The sequence below is a fragment of the Arachis stenosperma genome, chromosome 8 (assembly GCF_014773155.1).
Source record: "Arachis stenosperma cultivar V10309 chromosome 8, arast.V10309.gnm1.PFL2, whole genome shotgun sequence".
In the NCBI taxonomy this organism is placed as follows: Eukaryota; Viridiplantae; Streptophyta; class Magnoliopsida; order Fabales; family Fabaceae; genus Arachis; species Arachis stenosperma.
The window spans coordinates 27403229-27424993 of NC_080384.1; the positions used below are offsets into that span (position 1 = coordinate 27403229).

The 21765-nt window shown below is 30.9% G+C and overlaps 3 protein-coding genes across 3 annotated transcripts; 2 read left to right on the forward strand and 1 right to left on the reverse strand.

The window, feature by feature from the left end:
- Positions 1-7464: 7464 nt before the first annotated feature.
- Positions 7465-7923, forward strand: LOC130945692 (protein FAR1-RELATED SEQUENCE 11-like). Its single transcript, XM_057874394.1, has one exon. The coding sequence runs from the start codon at positions 7465-7467 to the stop codon at positions 7921-7923; it is 459 nt and encodes a 152-aa protein (XP_057730377.1).
- Positions 7924-8106: 183 nt separating this feature from the next.
- Positions 8107-9324, forward strand: LOC130945693 (protein FAR1-RELATED SEQUENCE 5-like). The gene has a single exon (XM_057874395.1). The coding sequence runs from the start codon at positions 8107-8109 to the stop codon at positions 9322-9324; it is 1218 nt and encodes a 405-aa protein (XP_057730378.1).
- A 6866-nt stretch (positions 9325-16190) lies between these two features.
- On the reverse strand, positions 16191-18424 carry LOC130946792 (ankyrin repeat-containing protein At5g02620-like). The gene is made up of 4 exons (XM_057875637.1): positions 18409-18424; positions 17692-18263; positions 17177-17586; positions 16191-17105 (listed from the first exon to the last, which is right to left on the reverse strand). The coding sequence occupies exons 2-4, from the start codon at positions 18005-18007 to the stop codon at positions 16197-16199; spliced, it is 1635 nt and encodes a 544-aa protein (XP_057731620.1). The 5' UTR covers positions 18008-18263; positions 18409-18424; the 3' UTR covers positions 16191-16196.
- Positions 18425-21765: the final 3341 nt, after the last annotated feature.

Consider the following 21765-nt stretch of genomic DNA (forward strand, 5'->3'; position numbering starts at 1 on the left):
TAATAGACTTCCCTATTATTTCGAAATACATTAAAACACAATAATAACATAATTTTTTAATATCTAAAATTATTATTTTCAAAACATGTAAGGGTGTGTTTGGTAAACACGTTGGTGAAGAAAGAAGTTGAGTTTTTTGAAAGTTTCACTTTTATGTTTAGCAATTTTTTTCTTTCTAAACGCAGAAACGATTCTGCCTCTAAATCCACGTTGAGAAGAAGCTAAAATTTGTAGTTTTTGCGTTTCACGTTCATGGTTGCTGATTACCTTTAGAAAATTAAGTGAGAAAATTTTGTATTTTTTACCATCCTTACCCTTTATTTTCTTCTATAAGAAGGATACCAATAACTATAAGCTTCACTGTGTAGTTCTTTCTTCCATTTTTTTTCCATCAAAATCATTCATATTTGTTTCAATCACTACTAAATTGAATATTTTAATTTTTTTATTATTTTTAGTACTCATTTTCATATTTTAATTTTTAGTGTTATGATTTATGATGTTATGTTTTTATATGAGTTTTTTATCATTTTCTATACTATTTTTTATATGTATATTTTTTTATGAATCTTTTTATTTTTGTTTGACTTTATTTATATGATTTTTTATTTATTTTATTGTATTTTTTTATTCATATGACAAATATTGTTGATTTTTTTATTTTTTGTAGTGCTATAATTTTCATATATTTTATTAATTTTTATGATTTTTTTATTATTTTTTGTTCATATGAATTCTTTTTTTTATTTTTACTACATTGTATTTATATTATGTATGAAATTTTTTTATTTATTTTATTCATATATATTTTATTTAATTTTTATTGTATTTTTTGTTTATATGATATATGTGGTTGATTTTATGAAATTTTTATTATTTTTTTATCTGTATGATTTTTTTTCTATTTTTTGATGTACTCTATCTTTGTTTTATATTAATTTTTTATTTTTTATTTTGACTTTGTAAAATTTGTAATTGTAATTAATATATACTACGTTTATTATCTAAATTTTGTATAATATAAACTATGATCCTATAAAAAAGGATAAAATAAATAAAAATTAATTATAAGTAACAATAGAGCCATAAATAATGAAAATTTATAGTTCAAAATAATACTAAATTAAAGAGTACGAGTAATATTAGAAAAAGTATAGAATATTTTTTTGTTTAACATTATAAAATTTATACTACTCTCTTTCATATTTTTTTATTATATTTATTTATTTATATAATAAATATTTTTATATTATTTTGTTAGATTCTGTTTTTGCATGTATATATAAAATAAATTGATGTCTCTTTTAGTAATTTTTCATCTAAAAGTGATTTTAAGTAGTATAATCCAAACAACATTTATTTTGCTATAATCAATTTTGATACAAATATTGCCAAACATAAATCACGTTAACTCAAACTTACTTTTCATCAAAATCAATTTTGTAAAATCAATTTTATGCAAACTCACTTTTACAAACTGAAATCCAAACACACACTAAATGGGCTTAATTTGTTTCTCCTTTTAAAAAAATATAATATTTTTTATTTATGTTGTTTTAAACTGTCTAAATTGTGGCCCATCCAATTTCACTAGTCTGAACAAACAATACAGTAGTCGACTCTAGTTAATGTCACGGCTGGTTTAAAAGCTCATTAGGACAAGCTAGACCTTATCATTGTCAATAAATGGGTAAATGGATCAATCAGTCTGATTCCATCCTGATCCATTTTGTGTTATGCACACAAAATTTATATCCACCAAATCTGATCCTTCCATTTAATTTATTCATAAAATGGATGGTGATTAAATTTGGTATAACTTAGTTCCAATAAAGTGGAATGGAACAGGTGAAAACTTTCTAATAATATGACACACACGCACCTACACATGTACATCATATTACAGTATTATTACTAGGGATTAGGCGTGGCAGCAGCATTGTCCAATTACGAACAAGAACATCTAAATTGGGACTTATTGATGCAGTGTATGTGGTGTTACTCACGTGCGTGCATGATGAATTCACGTGCGCACTGTTGTGCTGGTTACTATGTTTTAATTTGTAGTAGCATTTATTATTTACAAAACTCCGACAGAAAAGTTTAGCATTGACCACATGAAATGAAAACAATGCTATATATTCGGCGTTGTTTGTTTGGATCTTTGCACACCACACACTCCATGTGTCGCCTTACCAACACTCAACTTTCTTGTTTTTAGTTGTTTATTATAGAGTACGCCTTTCTTGAATCTTGACCCGTTTCAACTTTCTTTGACCGTTTCCGCTAACTTTCTATGAGTAATAATATACGCCAAATGATACGTCTATATATTAAAAGAGAAAATATGACGAGCCAATATTATTAATATGGGTCATTTTTTTGGTTATGGAAGAGGAATTGGTGTTGTGCTAGAATATGGATTGAGTGGGTGCCTCACTGAAATGTGGAATAGATTTTGATCAGATATGGAAAGGAAGTAATCGGACCTTTCGATTTTTATGTTTTGGAAATTTTGTAAGTAAATCGGAGGGTTCGTTTTGTATTTGAACAATGGAAAAATCGGACCGTGCGATATAATCCCAGCAAAACGGTGGGTCCGATTTCTTTGTGTGAGATGTATTTGGTTCGACAAAGTAATCGTTGGGTCCGTTTTGTGGTTGAGGAAATTTTGTTTTTTAATTTACACTAATGGAGGAACATTTCTAACTTTAATTTTTCTTGATATTTTTTACTTCGGTTCCTCACAAAGCTGCTGCCCAGAATGCTGAAGGAGGAAGAAGATGGAGTTCAAGTGTGTTGGTGGGGGAGGAAATGAATCTGAACTCGTTTGGTATGCATGCAGTGTTTGGTTGGGATAAAGGGGCACCGTTTGTAGGGAGCAAGCATTCAGCGACGCGTGGCCTCCCTATGCACAAATCGGACGGTCCGCCTCAGTGCATGCAACTCGGAGGGTCCGAGTTCCCCTCCTCCACTCACTGGGTCCGATTTCCACATTCACTGACACCACAAAGAAGTAAAGCTCCTGCCCTCCTCCATAACGTTGTTCAACTCATTCGAGGGCTCCATATAGAAAATAAAAAGCGTTATTAATATATAATATGTATAATAGAATTAAATTGAAATTAAAATTAAATTATAGATAATTTATTAATTTTAAATATTCATTAATTTAAAATTTAAAATAAATTAGAATTTCGTTAATTATAGGAAAACAAAAATTAATATTCTTTTTTTGAATAGTGTTACCATTCAATAATGAAGACCCTTTCTCTTTAACCGTCCCATTATCTTAGGGAGGTTAAGATATGGCTCGATTAAAGTAGTTGGAGAGATTTTAGGGGCAGTTACTCATTTGAATGAGTGCTTATCTGCCAGCTATTCTCCGTCCCGACTTCTTGGGAGTAAGTCGGGTTTGACACCGACTTCTAAGTGTGAAGGTTGGTGTTTAGTAAGGCTCAATCCTCTGGACTAGGCCTCTTATTTGGACCTGGGCCTTTATTATTGGGCCAGGGTAGGAACAGCAACAATAATAAACCTAATTATCCACACTATAATTATTAGACCCGATTTAAGCTTGGTTTAGTAAAGCTTTTCGAAGAGGTACTTGTGCTTTTTAAAAACTTAAACTCCTCATTTTGTGTTTGGTAAATAAAAAAGATAATGTGCTTTTGCTTGCAGCTTTTAAAAAATCGGGTTACTTTTGAAAGCACCTAAGATAGAGTTTTTCAAAATTGGTTTGTACTTTTCAAAATTTGAAAGTCTAATATAACCTAATATGTTAACTAATTTTCAAATTTAATGCTTGCATTTATGCCTATTATAGTATTTTTAAATTTTAAAAGCTATTTTACCAAATGCAATTGTTGTTGCTTGTGTTTATTAAAAGCAATTTTTAATTTGATTTACCAAACATAAATACTATAACTTTTAAAAAGTAAAAGCTTTACCAAACTTTTATAAGCCTTAATCCGATCAATTTACACAATCTAAACTAAATTATATTTAAATTTTTTATAAAAAAATAAATATATCTATGATTTTTGTTTAAAAAAAATAAAAAAATTATAATCCAATAAATTATGTAAATTAGTTGGTTTGATTGAATATGATAATAATTGAATTTATTGTTATTATTATAAAAAATCAGTTTTATTATAATTTGTTAAAAAATTTAAAAATAATCGATTTATTAATACCTCAAATAATAATGCGACCATATAATGTCTTTACAAAAAGACATTTTATTTTACGGGTGTATGAAAGCATCCCCAATATACAATAGCGTGGTGTGTATGTTAGTAGAGAAATTAACAGGTGGCAGTTTATAATGTTTTTCTACTTTGTGCATGTGGGCTCGCTTTCGCTGTGATTATGAGTGAGTTGAGAAAATTTTGGATGGAAAAGTTGTGCTAGTAATGTGAAAGTATGAAATATTGAATGGTATGGTAGTCCACGTCCAAAAAAAAAAAAAAAAAAAAAAAGAATGGTATGGTAGTAAATAATCCTGCCAAATGGGAAGGAATTGACATGTAATCTAAGTTATAATCTTTCTTCCAAACTATCATTAATCAGGTGTCGTCACAGTTGCGTGAAATGGAATTTTATCATCATACCATTATATCACTTTAAAGTTAAAAAGAAATCAATAAAGTTATACGTCTTTCTTGCTTCTTCCGAGATTTTTATGCAATATCTCACTCCGTTCACGAAATAGTATCGTACCTAACATCGTTAAATCATATAATAATAACACTAATGTAACCTAGTGTTCGTAATTGCATCTCACACTTTCCAAACTAACATGACTCAGGATTCGGTGGTCCAGGAACTTTTGGACCACTTAGTGGTCCAAGTAGAAAACATATTTTTTAAGATTTTTTAACAACTGCTACATAGTCCTTTAACTAATTTTAATTATAAATTGACCCATATATTTTATATAATTATAAAAATAATTTTTTATTTTATAAATAATTAATTTATCATAAATCTATCATATTCATTAACAATCAAATACAAAAACAATTTTTTGGCCATTACAATCGATTAAAATATTAAATTTGATTCGTGTCGTTCACGAGGAATCATAAAATTGTGTTTTCTGCAAAAACCAATCGATTGGAATAATGAATCAATCGATTGAATTATATCTCAATCGATTGGATTACAGTTTACCACTAAACAATTGATTGAAAATTGCCAAAAGCATGGTTTTCGCATAACTCAATCGATTGGTCATACGATCTAATCGATTGAACGATGCATAAAAATTGGATTTTTGTAATTCAATCGATTGTTTAGAATTTCCAATCGATTGAATGCTTCAAAACAACCTGAGTCTCACCAAATTCAATCGATTGCTTTTGTGACTCAATCGATTGAATTTACCCAAACAATATGAATTTGTCAATTTCAATCGATTGTAGTGTGTGTGTGAGTTCAAATTCAATCGATTGAAATGATAATTCAATCGATTGGAACACGATGTATTACGTCAGTCTTGTTTTCGTTTTTAAAAATTATCTTCTTATTCATCTATCTCATCTTTAAAATTCTATCTTCCTTTTTTAAGGTTTTATTTTGATTTAGATACTCTAATCTTATCTTTTTCTTAATATTAATATTATAAATTGGTGAATAATCCATCACCAATTATTCAATCCCACCATTAAAATCGTGTATCATTCTCTTTAAAAAAAATTTCATTGTTTTTCTTTCGAACATCCATCCATCTACTGAATATCTAATTTTTTTTATTTTTTATCCGTCTATTTAATATCCACTTTTTGTTCATCGTTAATTGACAATCACCGTTGCAGCAATCAGTAAAGGTCCAATCAATTTTTTTCATTGTTCAGAAAACAATCCATCGTTTTGATTACAAAATCGAGGTCAGTGGATAGAATCTCTAATTTTCCAATTATTCGTTTCGATATTTTATTCGTAAAATTGATTGTGTAATGAAAAAATGTTTTTTTTTTATCTTTTATTAACTGACAAGACATTGAGAATTACTAAAAAGAAAATAGATGTTATTATTTTTTATTACTAATTAGCTAGCAATCAGGGACGGACCTAGAGGAGGCGAGTAGTGGCCTGGACCCCCAAAATTTTAAGAAATTATACTTATATATAAGATTTGTGTTTAAAAAATAAAAACAAATATTAGGTAATTTAATAGTTTTATATGTATTATTTTTCACTATGTAATAGATTTATGTCTTAATTGTTAATTTATTAATATTTTTACCTAACTAATTTAATATCATACCCTCAAGTCTTTGTACCTTTCAAATTAGTTTTTATATAATAATTTTTATATTTATTTTTTTTTTAAAAATCATTTGTTTTTTTATATTAATATATTTAACATTCATATTTTTATATTAATAATAACTTAAGTAGTTATGCTTTGGTATTCACATTATATACTGTAGATATTATTTTCTTGTAAAAAATATTAATTCTTCTTCTAAATTCACATTGGTAAAAGAAAAATTTTATAAAGATATCGTATATCTTGTATTCTACAATGGTACAGTGTCTTTCAATTAATTAATAATTTATAATTTATTTTCAATTTTTTTTAAAACTTTTGAAAGAATGAATTTTAATTAATAAGATATGGGATCATTTTTAGCAAATCCCGTTATAAATTATATGGTATTTTATAAATTTGTAATGTACAATTGTTAAAGTTATATTTTATTTATGTAATTATCATATTAAAAATAAAATTATTGGAAAAAATTATAATTATATGTATCTTAATAAATCTATTAAAAAACTAACTCCAATAACTATATGTTAATTATTTTTATAGATTAAAAAAAATTATATAAAAATTGGCACCTCAACATTAAAATCTCTGGATCCGTCCCTGCTAGCAATATACGAATCTATCTATTTTATGTAATGTTATAAGATGGAGTGTACTGATTTTTTTTTTCATTGGACATTTTAAGATGTCAGGTATATTTACGGACACTGAGATGAATGAGCAATACCAGGAGGACAATGACTTTAACCAACAAGAAGAGCTAGTAAGTGACCAATATATGATGGATGAACAGAATGAATTCGAACAAGATTTCAGAGATGAATTTATTGAGGGAGCGTTTTTTTCTGAATCTGATATGTCAGAAGATATCCTTGAAGCCGCTTATGCGGTTGACTCCGTGCAAGACATTACAACTTTGAAATTTAGTGAGAATTTTGCGGAGAAAATTGGCAAATACCACTTTTCTACTTTGCAGCTTGCATTTGATTTTTATATGAAGTACTCAAAGTCGAAGAGCTTTAGTGCAAGGAAGAGCAAGACCTTCAAGAATAGTACTGGCGAGATATACAAACAAAAGTTTGTATGTCATAGGCAAGGATTCAGGATGGAGAAATATTACACGATGGAAAAAAAGGAAGAAGGAGCCTAGATTGGAAACAAGAACTGGATGTGAAGCCCGAATGGATGTTAAATTTGTACCAGAAACTGGAAGGTGGCATATATTTTATTTCTCTGACAAACACAACAATGATCTATTGGATACACAATTCAGTGCTATGTTGCCTGCCCACAGAAAAATGTCAGAGGCAGATATTATGCAAATGATGAACATGCTAAAGTCAGGGATTAGCACTTCACAGATATTTGGTCTTCTAGCTAGTCAAGCAGGCGGGTATGAATTTGTTGGCTATGGTCCCAGAGATATGTACAATGAGATTGCTCGGCAAAGGCGTCAAATTCCTGGTGATGCAGCACGAGTGTTGAAGAAGTTGGAGGCTATGCGGTTGAAGGATCCACAATTATATTTCAAGGCATGTCATGATTCAAGAGGTTTGTTACGTAACTTGTTCTGGTCTGATGGGATTAGCCAACTAGACTACCGACTCTTCGGGGATGTTATTGCTTTTGATGCTACGTAAAAGAAGAACAAGTATAGTTGTCCATTAGTCATATTCAGCGGGGTTAACCACCACAACCAAACAATTGTTTTTGCTGCTGCGTTAGTTGTGGACGAAACTACTGATACATATATTTGGCTCCTGCGTCAGCTCATGTTTGCAATGAAGGACAAGACCCCGACCTCAATAATAACTGATGGGGCCATGGCGATTAGGAATGCAGTCAGAGTTGTATTTTCCGAAGTCAGACATAGATTATGCGCTTGGCACCTTATTCGAAATGCAACTAGCAATGTTGGAAGTCCATCGTTTACATCTAAATTCCAAAAAATTATGTTGGGAGACTACGAGATTTCCGTGTTTAAGCGTAAGTGGGTTCAGCTTATTGAAGAATTTGGCCTTGAGGATAAGCCGTGGGTGATCAACATGTACGAAGAGAAGCATATGTGGGCTACTGCATATATAAGAGGAAAATTCTTTGCTGGCTTTAGAACTACCTCAAGATGTGAAGGTTTACACTCAGTTGTTGCAAGGTATGTGGGGTCGCGGCATGATTTGACAAGTTTCGTAGAGCATTTTCAAAGGTGTGTTGCACACTTGCGCTTTAAAGAATTTAATGCTGATTATGAATCTACACGTGGGGTGCCCGTTATGCAGACTTGTATAGAGCTGCTAGAGAGATATGCTGCTGAGTTATACACTCATGAGATATTTCGTTTCTTTCGGCCATTTCTTTCTAGAGCTGGATCAATGCGGGTGCTAAACATAGAGAATAACGATGATTGCATAAAGTACATTATGTGTAAGCATGGGAGGCCCGATTTTATGTGGACTGTTGATTTTCGTCAAGAAGAAATGATCTTCATGTGTACCTGTTTAAGAATGGAGTCATTTGGAATTCCCTACGAACATATTGTGAAAGTTATGGTTGACAAAGACATTTGTGAGATTCCCCGGTCATTGGTATTGGATAGATGGACAAAAAAGGTTAAGTCAGCACTCATTGATCCAAGTGGGTTCACGAGGGATGCTGTTATTATTAGTCGCCAAAGTGCCTTGATAGAATTTTCTAAAAAATTGGCTGCTGTTGCTGCTAAAGTACCAGGGAGATATGAAGAGACACGTGACCTAATTATGGGATTGTACTCATCTTACAAGGCTGCAAACGAAGGCACTAATCAACCTCATTCAGGTGTAGCTAAAAGTAGCATTCCGTATGCTCATCAAATTGGTGTAGGCTCAGGACAACCATCTAGGAAGAAGCGGCAACGTTGTAGTGTTTGTCAAATGGAAGGACATAAGAAGACAACATGTCCTTGGCAAAAGGACATTAACAACAATGTTATTGAAGATGAAGCTAATGGTTCAGATGATGGCGACGTATATTCAGTACCGACGGCTGAGTTAGATAGTGATAATTAGCCACCTCCATATACTTAATATTTTTGCGGAATGAATCAGTTCCATAGTTGTGTTTATTTATTTTATTGCACTATATTAATGAAATTATATATAATTCTTACAATAGTCGTGCGTATGCTCTTTAGATGAAATAATTGCCAACTGAATATCGGTTTGCGAAAAAGGGTAAAAAAAATCGCTCAAACCGGCAATGTAAACGGTCTGGTTCAGTATTTAAAATCGTCAGATTGAAAACCATTGAAAATTGTTGAACCGGCCGGTTTGATCGGATTGTGCTCTCTGACCGGTTCAACAATAGGACGCCGGTCTGATTAAAAACAACACCAAACGCGTAACGCGTCAACCCCCCTTCCCCTAAAACCTTCCCCCTTTCGTTCCTCATTCAGAATCAGAATCAGAAAAACTAGGGGTGTTCAAAACCGATCTGGACCGAACTAAACCGACCAACCGATATGAAAAAATCGAAAACCGAAAACAAAAAAACTGAAAAAATGTGTTTTGCAGTTTTTTGCGGTTCGGTTCGATTTTCGGTTCTGAACAGGAAAATCTTAACCGAACCAAACCGAACCGGTTTAGTAAAAAAACGCTTAAAAACCAACCCACTCCCCCCACCCCCACCCCCCAAACGGCCAAACCCAATTCCCTTGAGCGCGATTACTGAGCAGAAGTGAGCCCTAACCCCACGCCTCCCACCCCCAATCCAAAGCTCTCAGTCTCAGCCTCTCACCGTCGCACTCTCCTCTCACCGTCTCGCTCTCCTCTCTGCAGTGGCGCACGACACTCGCACCACAGCCTGAACGACGCTCGCACACAGCGCACGACCCTCGTCCCTCGCAGGCTCGCACCCAGCGCCAGCAATAGCAGAGCACGAGCCTCCTTCCTCGCACCCAGCAGTAGCAGAGCCCGAACCTCGCAACCTCGCACCCAGCAGTAACAGAGCCACAACCCTCGCCAGTCGCCACCCACAACACAGCACCCACCAGTCACCGATTCAAGTCAGATATGGAGCCCGAGCCACCGAGTCAGGTATGTGATTTGGTTAAATCGTTGATTCATTGATATTGTTTACTTTATTGCTGACTTGCTGACTTGTTAATTCATTGTTAATTTGATTCATTGTTGCTGGTTATTGATTTATTTTGTTAGGTATTGTTGCTGGTTAGGATTCGGATTAGGATAATTTTGATTTCCCATTGTCTCTTTCAGGTTAGACTAGGCACTGCAAGAGGCGCAGAGGTAGTGAAAGTGGCAATCATGGCACTCTATGCTCTTTTGATTGCTTTCGGTCTGTGCAAGGCGCTTCCCCTAGCCAGTATTGTATGCAACTCTAAACACTTAATTTTTGATATCTTCTCATCTCATTATGAGCTTATGATTTGTTTGTCTTCTCTCTTGCTATGACTATGGTGGTTCTAGTTCCTTTGTGCCTTGACCTTACCAATTGGAAACTTGGTAGTGAGATTTGTGCAAGAAAATCATAAGGCACGTCCAAGACTTTGTGTTACCCTTTTATGATTCCTGGAGTTTGGTATTAAGCCTTGGTTATGTTATTTACTTACAGGACAAAAGCAATGTCTTCATGGCAAAGTACTTCTGTGTGAGGTTACATGCTTTGTTTGGAGCAGCTCTGGCTTGTGGGCTGGTAGCGGCTAGAGTGGTTTAACAACAGTTCTATGCATGCAAGAGACCATTCTCTGAAGATGGAAGCTGTCTCAGAATTTTATACTGATTCTTTGCATTCTTCATTTCAAGTGTTTTTCATTTGCCTCCACTTCTTATGGCCAACTAAATAGTGGAGAAAATTTATATCTTATATGTTGAGATACCAATCTAGTTAGGAGTCTCACTTAGGCTTTTTTGATAGTTTAACATTTTTGGGTGTTACATACAAGGACACATACCTTTGTTTGTTTTCAAATCTGATTGCTCCTTGTCCAGTTGTCCCTAATGATGTAATTGCATAGTTTGTAGTCCAAGTGAATATATGCACGGTTGATTTTTCTATGTTACCTAAGAAACTCTAGAATGGAAATCCAATTTACCACATGTTCTCTACAATTAAAATATGTGTAATGAATTTTTCATTCCCCTCGGAATTTTTTCATTATGTGGTCTCACCTTGGTTTTTCTAGCCGAACCAAGAATTTCTATATCTCATATCATACAGTATTAAAATTAAAAGGTATTTAGTAAGTCCCTATGAAATATGAAGGGTTAAGAACGATTTTGGTTCTTAAGGTATAGGCTAAAATTTTTTTCGTTTCTAATCTTTTTTTTTTTTGTATACGAAATTGTCTTTTTTACTTAGATGTTAAAATTTTGGATCAAATTACCCATAATAAAAAATTATAAAATGAAAAAAAAAAAGAAAGAGTGTCTCTGTTCGTCTGAAAGGGGAAGGGAAGAAAAAGAAGCTGTTCTTTATGTAATTTGAATTTCTGGTTTGCTATTCTAATTTATTGCTTCTTGATTTTTCGTTATGTTGTTTTAAAAAAGTCTCTCTTTCCAAATGCAATATATAATAATCATGATTGATTGTTCTTATGGTTACTCTTATCAAGATTTTTTTATCTATTAGCAATATATATAAAATTAATTAAAATAGAGAGGTCAAATTTTATAAGATGCAAAAATCCAAAATAGAATGCAAACAAATAAAAAGACATGGAATTTTTTTATTTATAAATTAATTAAATAATATAAAATATAATTCACAAGACATAATATTTGTATGCAATTGTTGTTGAAATAATAAACGAAAATAACATTACTACATTAAAATAATATGAGTTTTTTAAACTAAAGTATCTATAAATTGCATAGAAATAGAGAAAAATTGTAGAAGCCACAAAACGATAAATATCTATTTAAGAAGTCATTGAAAAATAATTAAAGAAGTACATCCACCAAACATAACAAATAAATTGACAATAACCAAAGTATTAAGTTTTATCTAGATTACTACTATAATCTTTACATCTTATGGTTAGTGTGCAATTTCCAAAAATTATCTGCCGACGCTATAATTTGTGCCTTCTTATGGTTGATCCGATTTCAGAGTAATGCGAATATCGTGATCCTCAAGCTGCAATTTATTCACTATAAATTAGTACAAAAAAATGGTAAGTGAATAATTTTTTTTGTAAATTTTTTTTGTTAAGAAAATAGTAAGCTGCAACTTATTCACTATAAATTTTTTTTGTTAAAAAAATGGTAAGCTGCAACTTATTCACTATAAATTAGAGATTCTATCACTTACCTCGATTTTGTAATCAAAACGATGGATTGTTTTCTGAACACTACAATGAAAAAAATTGATTGGACTTTTGCTGATTGCTGCAACGGGTGATTGTCAATTAACGATGAACAAAAAGTGGATATTAAATAGACGGATAAAAAATAAAAAAAATTAGATATTCAGTAGATGGATGGATGTTCGAAAGAAAAACAATGAAATTTTTTATAAAGAGAATGATACACGATTTTAATGGTGGGATTGAATAATTGGTGATGGATTATTCACTAATTTATAATATTAATATTAAGAAAAAGATAAGATTAGAGTATCTAAATCAAAATAAAACCTTAAAAAAGGAAGATAGAATTTTAAAGATGAGATAGATGAATAAGAAGATGTAAGACTGACGTAATACATCGCGTTCCAATCGATTGAATTATCATTTCAATCGATTGAATTTGAACTCACACATACTACAATCGATTGAAATTGGGGCAAATTCATATTGTTTGGGTAAATTCAATCGATTGAGTCACAAAAGCAATCGATTGAATTTGGTGAGACTCAGGTTGTTTTGAAGCATTCAATCGATTGGAAATTCTAAACAATCGATTGAATTACAAAAATCCAATTTTTATTCATCGTTCAATCGATTGGATCGTATGACCAATCGATTGAGTTATGCGAAAACCATGCTTTTGGCAATTTTCAATCGATTGTTTAGTGGTAAACTGTAATCCAATCGATTGATTCATTATTCCAATCGATTGGTTTTCGCAGAAAACACAATTTTATGATTCCTCGCGAACGACACGAATCAAATTTAATATTTTAATCGATTGTAATGGCCAAAAAATTGTTTTTGTATTTGATTGTTAATGAACATGATAGATTTATGATAAATTAATTATTTATAAAATAAAAAATTATTTTTATAATTATATAAAATATATGGGTCAATTTATAATTAAAATTAGTTAGAGAACTATGTAGCAGTTGTTAAAAAATCTTAAAAAACATGTTTTCTACTTGGACCACTAAGTGGTCCAAAGATTCCTGGACCACCGAATCCTGAGCCAACTAACATAGTTACAGAGAAGTTGAAACTTGAAACATTATTTCTTATTGCTTGGCCTCTTATTTTTCTTTAATACTAATAAAGTAATAATTAGATAATTAAATTAGAATTTGCACAGTAAGAAGAATACAGCAGACGATAGTTGAATGCGTGTTAATAGTATTATTTTTTGGGTGGGCCAGTAAGCTGAAATAGTTTAGCTTAGCTCCATGGTTGTCAAGTAGCTCAAGTATGATTTGGACACCTGGCCCCGTAAACCACGCGTTTTTCTTTCTTATCTTAAAATTAAAATTAATTAAGGAATATATAATTATATATCGAGTATTCCTTAAAAAGAATATGAATATTGAGTAGGCACAACCGCTGCCAATTGCCGAGTGTAAAATTCGAAATCATACGAAATAAAAAATTTAGACGGCTTTATCAATTCAATTCACGTGATTCGTGCCGCTTCTTATGGTCTTTGACGGACTCAAAACAAAGCAGTTTAAAATAAATCAATAAATCCCCTCAACTTTGAATTTTTTGGTGCCCTTAACTTTTTGAGTCTTTGAGGATAAATAAAAAGAACACTTTGAAATTTGAATAATTAGTAAGACTAATCTCCACCCAACTTGTATTGTACTTATTTTGACACATGATACAAATACAATACATGATGAACGGAAGTTGAGATATTTATACTACATTACTACTAGTCACTAGCATCTCATTTCATTGTCATGAGTAGACATTATTCACGCATATTATGTTGTTATTCCCTATTCTTTAATTTTGAAACTCGAAGGTAACGTGCCTACCTCATTCCTGTCATTTTCTTTTTGTTTGACTAATTTATATTATTTTAAATTCATTTTATAGAAACATATAGGGATAAGTGCCGGTAGTGAGCAATGGGTGAACACCGACGTTTGAAAGTTGCATGCTCATTAACAATTCTTTTTAAAAATCCAGTACGTGACTGCCATTTGCTACCTCAGAATTGGATAAAATAAGAGACACTCGGATTTCGGGGTCAACCGCGAAGAATGATGAATGATTTTGAAGGGACGGCGTTGGATACTATATAACTCATTGATTTCAACCATGAATAATTAATTTGATACAATATTTTATGTGATCAATATATCTAACCCATAAAAAGAGGGGCAAATTTGATGGATATGCTTAGTATCATTTTTCAATGTAGTCTAAAAAGCATTCAATAATTTCTCTGTGCTACATCATATCCTATAGTCATTCTTTCTAGTTTCTTGCCGTAGGATCAATTCAACATTCATGGGAGCTATAATGTCTTTTGTGGTTTTTGGTCAATGGAGCTATTATAATGTTTTTTTTGTTTACATACGTATGGGCCTAAGCCCAAAAAAAAAAAACAAAGCTACAAGCTAAATTGAACGAGTATCAACTCCTTTTACATCATCTCGAAGAGGAGGAATCAGACTATCAGGGAGAGAGTGTAAGAACTTAATCCCTTCTCTTCTCTTAGCACTTTCTTTTGCCAACCAATCAGAGCATCCGTTTGCATATCTGCATACATGACTATATTATAATGTTTCAAAGATGAAAGAACCTCAAGAATGGACAGTTCCAAATGGGGGAGCCGGGGGAGTATTCCTTTCCTTGTCATGAAGTGGGCGAGGCTGGGAAATGTAGATGTGTCATGTCATACAAGAGAAACATTTATGGGCTTGCTAAAACGTGCCATTGACTTCTTCCTTTCCATTTAGGCCCAATTGGCCCATTAGGATTTTGAAAAAAAATTAAACTTACTTTATAAAGAAAAACAAAGTTCATATAAAAATTTTCTTTCTCAAAATATGTTTCATGCTATGATGCACGGTGATTAGGACACAAACATGACACAGGACACATCGATACAAGAATTTTAAAATCTTATACTATGTAAGAATAAAGTATTTTTTAGATAAATCGTAATAATATTTTTATATTTTTTTATATTAAAACATAAATAATTTTTTAATTATTTTTAATATCTTATTTTAATTATATAAAGTATTTAAAATATTTTTTTAATAAATAATAATATATACTATTTCTAAATTTATTTTAAGAATACATGTTAAGAATAAGGTTAGACACGCTGACACGTGATAGTATTTAGGTGTGTCCAAACGTGTTCAGACAAAATTTTTTTATTTTTTATTAAGACACGATTAGACACAGTATCATGTTCAAAATGTGTCCGACACATGGACACGACAAAATATCCATACTTCATAGATTTCATCATATATAACTTATTAAGAAATTGATTTCCCATATGAGTACTCATATGAAATGTCTCCATACAAAGATCGTAGTCGAGAATTGTGATTTAATATGTTTGATTAAGTTGTTTAATATTATGCATGTCAATTTGTTAACGTTATCTTTTTGTTTGGTGAATATTCACATATTTTTATTTTTATTGTTAGCAAGTATTGTTTATCATTGGTTGAAAAAGGCTATTAACTTACTAGTATGATTTGGATTTAAGTTATATTATAAGATAAGATATAGCTGTAGCTGCATAAATTAAAGGCATAATAAGTTCTAAATGGCATACATTCTGTTTAGTAGTTCAGAATCGGAGTAAGCAGTGACTGAAGAAGACTTAGTCTTATTTGTATCCATGGAAGATCTCCTTATGTTCTTCAAATTAGAGGCCTGAATACGGTGCTTAATAACCCAATAACACATAGTCCCCAAGGTTGTAACCATTATTGTTGTCCCAATAACAGTAACCGAAATAGCAAGCCACATCTCTTGTTTCCCAACAACAACAAAAGCCAATGCCAAGAATGAAACAGTTATAAGCACACAAGCCAACCACATTAGCTTGTTTATTATAGCCATCATTTGCTTCTTTGCTTTGCTCTCTATAACCACCACCGAAGTTTGAACCACAACCACAGCAAGGGATATGAAAAGTGCAATTGAATCAAACACAAAGAAGATCAAGAATGCACCCTGTGGTGCTATGTTTGCTTCACCAAGTGTTGACCCTTCAGGGACATCGTTTGGATCATCAACAAACTGCCCGGGGACTGTGAAGATCGCCGCGAATGCCACCGTTGCAATTAGCACTGCCACCACGGTTGTTGAGTTTATTGCATTGTTCAGGCCTTCTTGGTGCATCTTGTTGATTCTCTTTGCTATGCCTTGCACCCGCTTTCGCGTTTGTCGGGTGTGCTCTAACTGGTTATGGACCTCATGTTTGATGTCACTCACAGTTTGTTTTAGCTCCCTGGCCGACGTGGTTGCGGTCGTGGCTGTGGTTGTGGTTGTGGCTGTAATTCCATGGGACTTTACTAAGGCATTGGCGTTCACAACGCCGTGTTCTAACAGAATATTCTTAACATCATGGTTCCCCATTTTTTCAGCAGTGTCTAATGCAGTCTCACCAGACCTGTTAACAACTTTTTTGTTTGTTTCTTTCTGCTCAAGAAGCTTCTTTACAATCTGTGCAAACAAATCAAATTAAAGCCAAATGGGGATTGTCTTTCTATGTTGATATCAAGTTATATATTTACCTGAGCCCTGCCCTTTCTAGATGCTATATGCAATGGTGTGTTTCCCTTATTGTCAACAAAGTTTATAGTTGATGGATCTCCTTTGATCAGCTCCTCCACCACCTCAAGATTCTGTCCCTTCACCGCCATATGAAGCGCCGTCTGCCTCTTCTTATCGATTCGAGTTGCAATCTCTCTGTCCTGCTCAAGAAGCACTTTCACAACCGCAACATGTCCATTCCTTGCAGCAGAATGCAAAGCTGTTTTCCCATTGCTCTTGGCAATGGTTGCCAAGCCTTTTCCTGCTTCCAAGAGGAGCTTCACTATCTCAACGTGCCCTTGTGTCGCCGCCGTGTGCAATGCTGTGGTGTTAGATTGATCCACAGTCATTGATAACTCAGGATGAGCTTCCATAAGGATCTTCACTATATCTGCAAAAAGGAACAATCCTAGTGCCTAAGAACATTTATTCACAAACCTAACAATATAGTCTTACTAATTACTATGGATAATTAAAAAGGAAAAGAGATACAGACCTAAATCCCCTTGTTTGGCAGCAATATGCAATGCATCAAAACCGTTCCTAGCTTTGATTCCAGCATCAGCAAGATCATAAAGTTGAATCAACTCCCTAACCAGATCAACATAACCATATTCAGCAGCAACATAAAGAGGTGTTTCACCATCTTGGTTCTGCCTTGCCAATAGCTCATGGAGTTCCTCCTGATCTTCTATACCAGATAGGGTCTCCCTTAGTACAGAGAGACTCCCTGATCTTGCTGCAGAATGCAAATGGGTATCATCCCTTTTCCCTGTTAACTGTTTGGTCATTTTCTTCCCGGTGACACTCATTGTTTCTGGAATTCACCTACCTACTCAATTTCTCTGCTTTCTTCTGATTCTAATTCTAACTCAATATAGTATATACAACCTTCTTTTCTTCCTTCCAGCAAAAACCCAGATCAAAACTAGCATTTTTCATGCATAAAGTGTAGGATCATTTCGTACCATTATGGAATCAAAATTTGTATCCTTTTATTTTCTTCAGGTCTCCGGGATCAATGCCCCGTAACCAACAAAATTGAAGAAATGTAACGCAATGTACTGTCTGAGAAAAAGAGCTACGATTAAGAATTGAAACGTGAAAGGCACACGTAATAATAGATAAATAGATAGAGATTGCAACAATAATTATAACTTCTATTATGTGAATCTAAATTCGAAGCAGAAAAATGGCATTGTAACGCACGCACCTAGCTCAGCGATAAACAAGGCACTTTTGCAAAGGTGGTGATCATTGTCGCGGAAAACATATAACGGAAATAACAGAACCAGCCGTGTATATGTGATCAAATTAAACGGAGTTTGCTACATACAATCCATTATTTATTAATGAAATGGATTTTATTCCATAAATAAACAAACAAAATTAATACATGCTTTTCTTATTCTTTAAGTAATTATTGGGTCGGATGTATTTATTTTACAAAGTATATGGTATAAGAAACATTTCAAATGCACCGAGAATATCAATGCTCCAATTGTTTTAATCGTTGATCTAAATTATAAAAAATATATATAATATATTAATTAAAATCAACGGTTAAAATAATTGGTGCACCGGTACTCCTCGATGCACTTGAAATGTTTCCTATGGTATAAGCACATTATTATATGGACGAATATATTTGTATTTTGTAATGTCCTTATCAGACCCACGTGATAATGACGTCAATGCATGTTCAAAATTAGAGTTAACCTAAACTCCATTAATCTTTTTGTAATTGTGTTTGGACTGACGAGTAGGAAGTATAGTAGACTTACGTCATTCTTAATTGTCTTGTGTATAGGATAGGAAAGTTTTCAAGTGTTCCATTTACTTTATTGGAACTTCAATGTTTTATGTATGATTAGGTTGTAAGTTAATTTTTTGTCTTGTAGTTATTTATAAAAAGATAAAAATAACCATTCAATCATAAAAAAACAAAAGATAATACATTTAGCTTGAAAAAATATAGGTACACTGCTACACACTAAAATAATGTACAGAAATTTTATTTCTTTATTTATTATAAATTATATTGTCTGTAAAGTCTCATAAAAAAAAGAGAATTTTATTTAAAAAATGTTTAAAAATAAAATTATTTGCAATAATGTGAGGTAAACTTATAAAAATAATTAATTTATTAAAAGAAATAACACTTTTTTATATTTCAAAAATTATATATATCATGTTATTTTATATTGATTAAATAATTATGTATTTATTTTATATATTATTTCTTAATTTAAGAAGTTATGATTTATAGAATTGGCACATTAATTTTAATTGAAAAAAAAATCATAAACTTTAATCTTATCTTGTATATAATACATGACAAATTATTAAATTTAATATTTGTAAATATAATAATATTATGTTGCTACAATTTACTTTTTCATTGCTAAAATAAAATTATTCAATTTGAGTAATTTATTTTTTATTTTTAAAGGTATAAATTGTAATTATTAATTATGATCAATGATATGCCTAGTAAAAAAATTAATTAAAACTTATTTTACTTCTACTTTTTTAAAATCAAAGTATTATTGATATTTTAAAAAATCAAATAATTTAATTTTTAGTGAATTTTTTTCTTTTAAATGCATCTAAATATGTTTAAAATTTAATATATTTTATTATTTTAAAAAGTGTTTTTTCACCCCAAAAAAATCTAATCCAAATAAATACTTTTTTGAGTAATACTACATATTCAAATCTTTTTATGAACCAAGTCTAACCAAATTAAATTATAAGACTTAGAATATATTAGCTATAACTGATTTTTGTTATGTTAAACTAACTTGGTTATACTTGATTATAAGTAGATATCCTTAACTTACAAGTGTAAGCAATTAGTTAATATAATTTAACAAAAATAGATTTAATATTAATTTTAAATTTTTTTTATTAAATAGTTTCTTATATACAAAAAAAATTAATTTATTATAGCTTGACAAAATTCACGAGCCTATAATTCTAACTTTTTTTTTTAATTTGACTATAGATATCTTTCACCTAAAGATGTTCATTTATGACTTAATATTTTAATTTTTTAATAAATATTTTTTACCAATAGTATTAATGATGCACAAAATTTATTATTTATTTTTTCTATCAATTTCTTATTACTTATTTATTGTCAATTTTTAAGTTATTTCTTGACAAGTCCTACCTATAAGACTATCCATACCACTATCTTATATCATAATTTAATTAACAAGAATGATGAGATTAGTTTTTTTTCCTAAGACTTATCATTAATTAATTAATTAAAAAATATTTTAATAAATTTATTTCTTTAATTGACGAATATCAAATAAAATTAATTTATTGTGAAATTCTATATTATCCTAAAAAATTTAGCACAATAAATTTAATACTTATACTTTAAAATTAAATGAGTTTAGTTGATAAAATTAAAATATAAGTAATATTATTCTTGCACAAATTTTTATTAATATTATTATAGTAATACTTACTTGAGCAATTAAATTTAACTTATACTAATATTAAAATGGTCTTTTTACCCTTTTTTCATTATTTTTTAATTTTATCTCTTTTTTAAATAACCTAATAAAAATAAATTAATATTTAAAATTTTAGAAAATAATATGCATTTAGTAAAATAACATGTATTTAATATAATAAAAAAATTGAATTAAGTAAGTACTATATATGTACAAGAAAAACAAAACTAAATTATAAAATAGTATTATTTTATATAATAATAATAATATTTCTGTAAAATAAATAGACAAATAAAGTATATGTGCCAAAGGAAGTCATCTATTTTAGAAAAACGAAAAAGAGGAAAAAAACTAATAGAGAGATAAAATGATCAATAAAAATTGGTTAAAAAAAAAGAAAAGTAAAAGGTGTATTAAAAGAAAACTAACACAACACATGAACACAAGTGCAAGATAGTAATTTCTTCATTCTTTCCATGGGCTAAGGAAACAACTTGTCTCTATTTTATGGTGTTTTCCAAAAAAGCAAAATCACTCAATGTATTTCTATTCAATCTTATCCTTCTAATTATTTTATTATATATTTTAATGCTAAAAAAAAATAGAATAACAGTGTACCAAAAAATACCGTGGTACATGTGAAAACCTTCCAATAGGATATATGTGAAACTAAGAAGGTGAAATTGGGTGAAAAACTATGAAAAGTAAAGGTGTGTAATAATGCTGGATAATTAGTATCAAGCCATCTCAATATGTTTGATTGTTTCATGATTGATGGCTAACACAACTTTAATTAATTCGAGAGAACAACTCATTGATTTTTGTCGCATAGGCGATTGGCTAATTGTAAAATTGGATAGTCAGTAAATAAATTATGAATGGATTTATTTTTGTGCAAGTTTTTAAACTTCGTCTCTGATCTTTTTTCTTCCGGGGTTCTATGTGAAAATTATTTACATTAATTAAGGAGATATCTAAACTATCAAATTATATATTAGCAATTGCTCAATCTAATTAACGCTATAGCTTATATGTTAACAACATGCATGAATTAAAGGTTCACATGGTTCACATAGAGTTACTAGATTAGAAAAAGCAAA

Bases quoted from the DNA above. Each gene is read 5' to 3' on its own strand.
- LOC130945692 (XM_057874394.1), top strand. From the start codon at position 7,465: ATGGATGTTAAATTTGTACCAGAAACTGGAAGGTGGCATATATTTTAT.
- LOC130946792 (XM_057875637.1), bottom strand. From the start codon at position 18,007: ATGAGTGTCACCGGGAAGAAAATGACCAAACAGTTAACAGGGAAAAGG. The intron at 17,587-17,691 runs GTCTGTATCTCT...TCCTTTTTGCAG, and splicing joins TGCCAAACAAGGGGATTTAG to ATATAGTGAAGATCCTTATG. The intron at 17,106-17,176 runs GTAAATATATAA...TTGTTTGCACAG, and splicing joins CTAGAAAGGGCAGGGCTCAG to ATTGTAAAGAAGCTTCTTGA.
- LOC130945693 (XM_057874395.1), top strand. From the start codon at position 8,107: ATGGCGATTAGGAATGCAGTCAGAGTTGTATTTTCCGAAGTCAGACAT.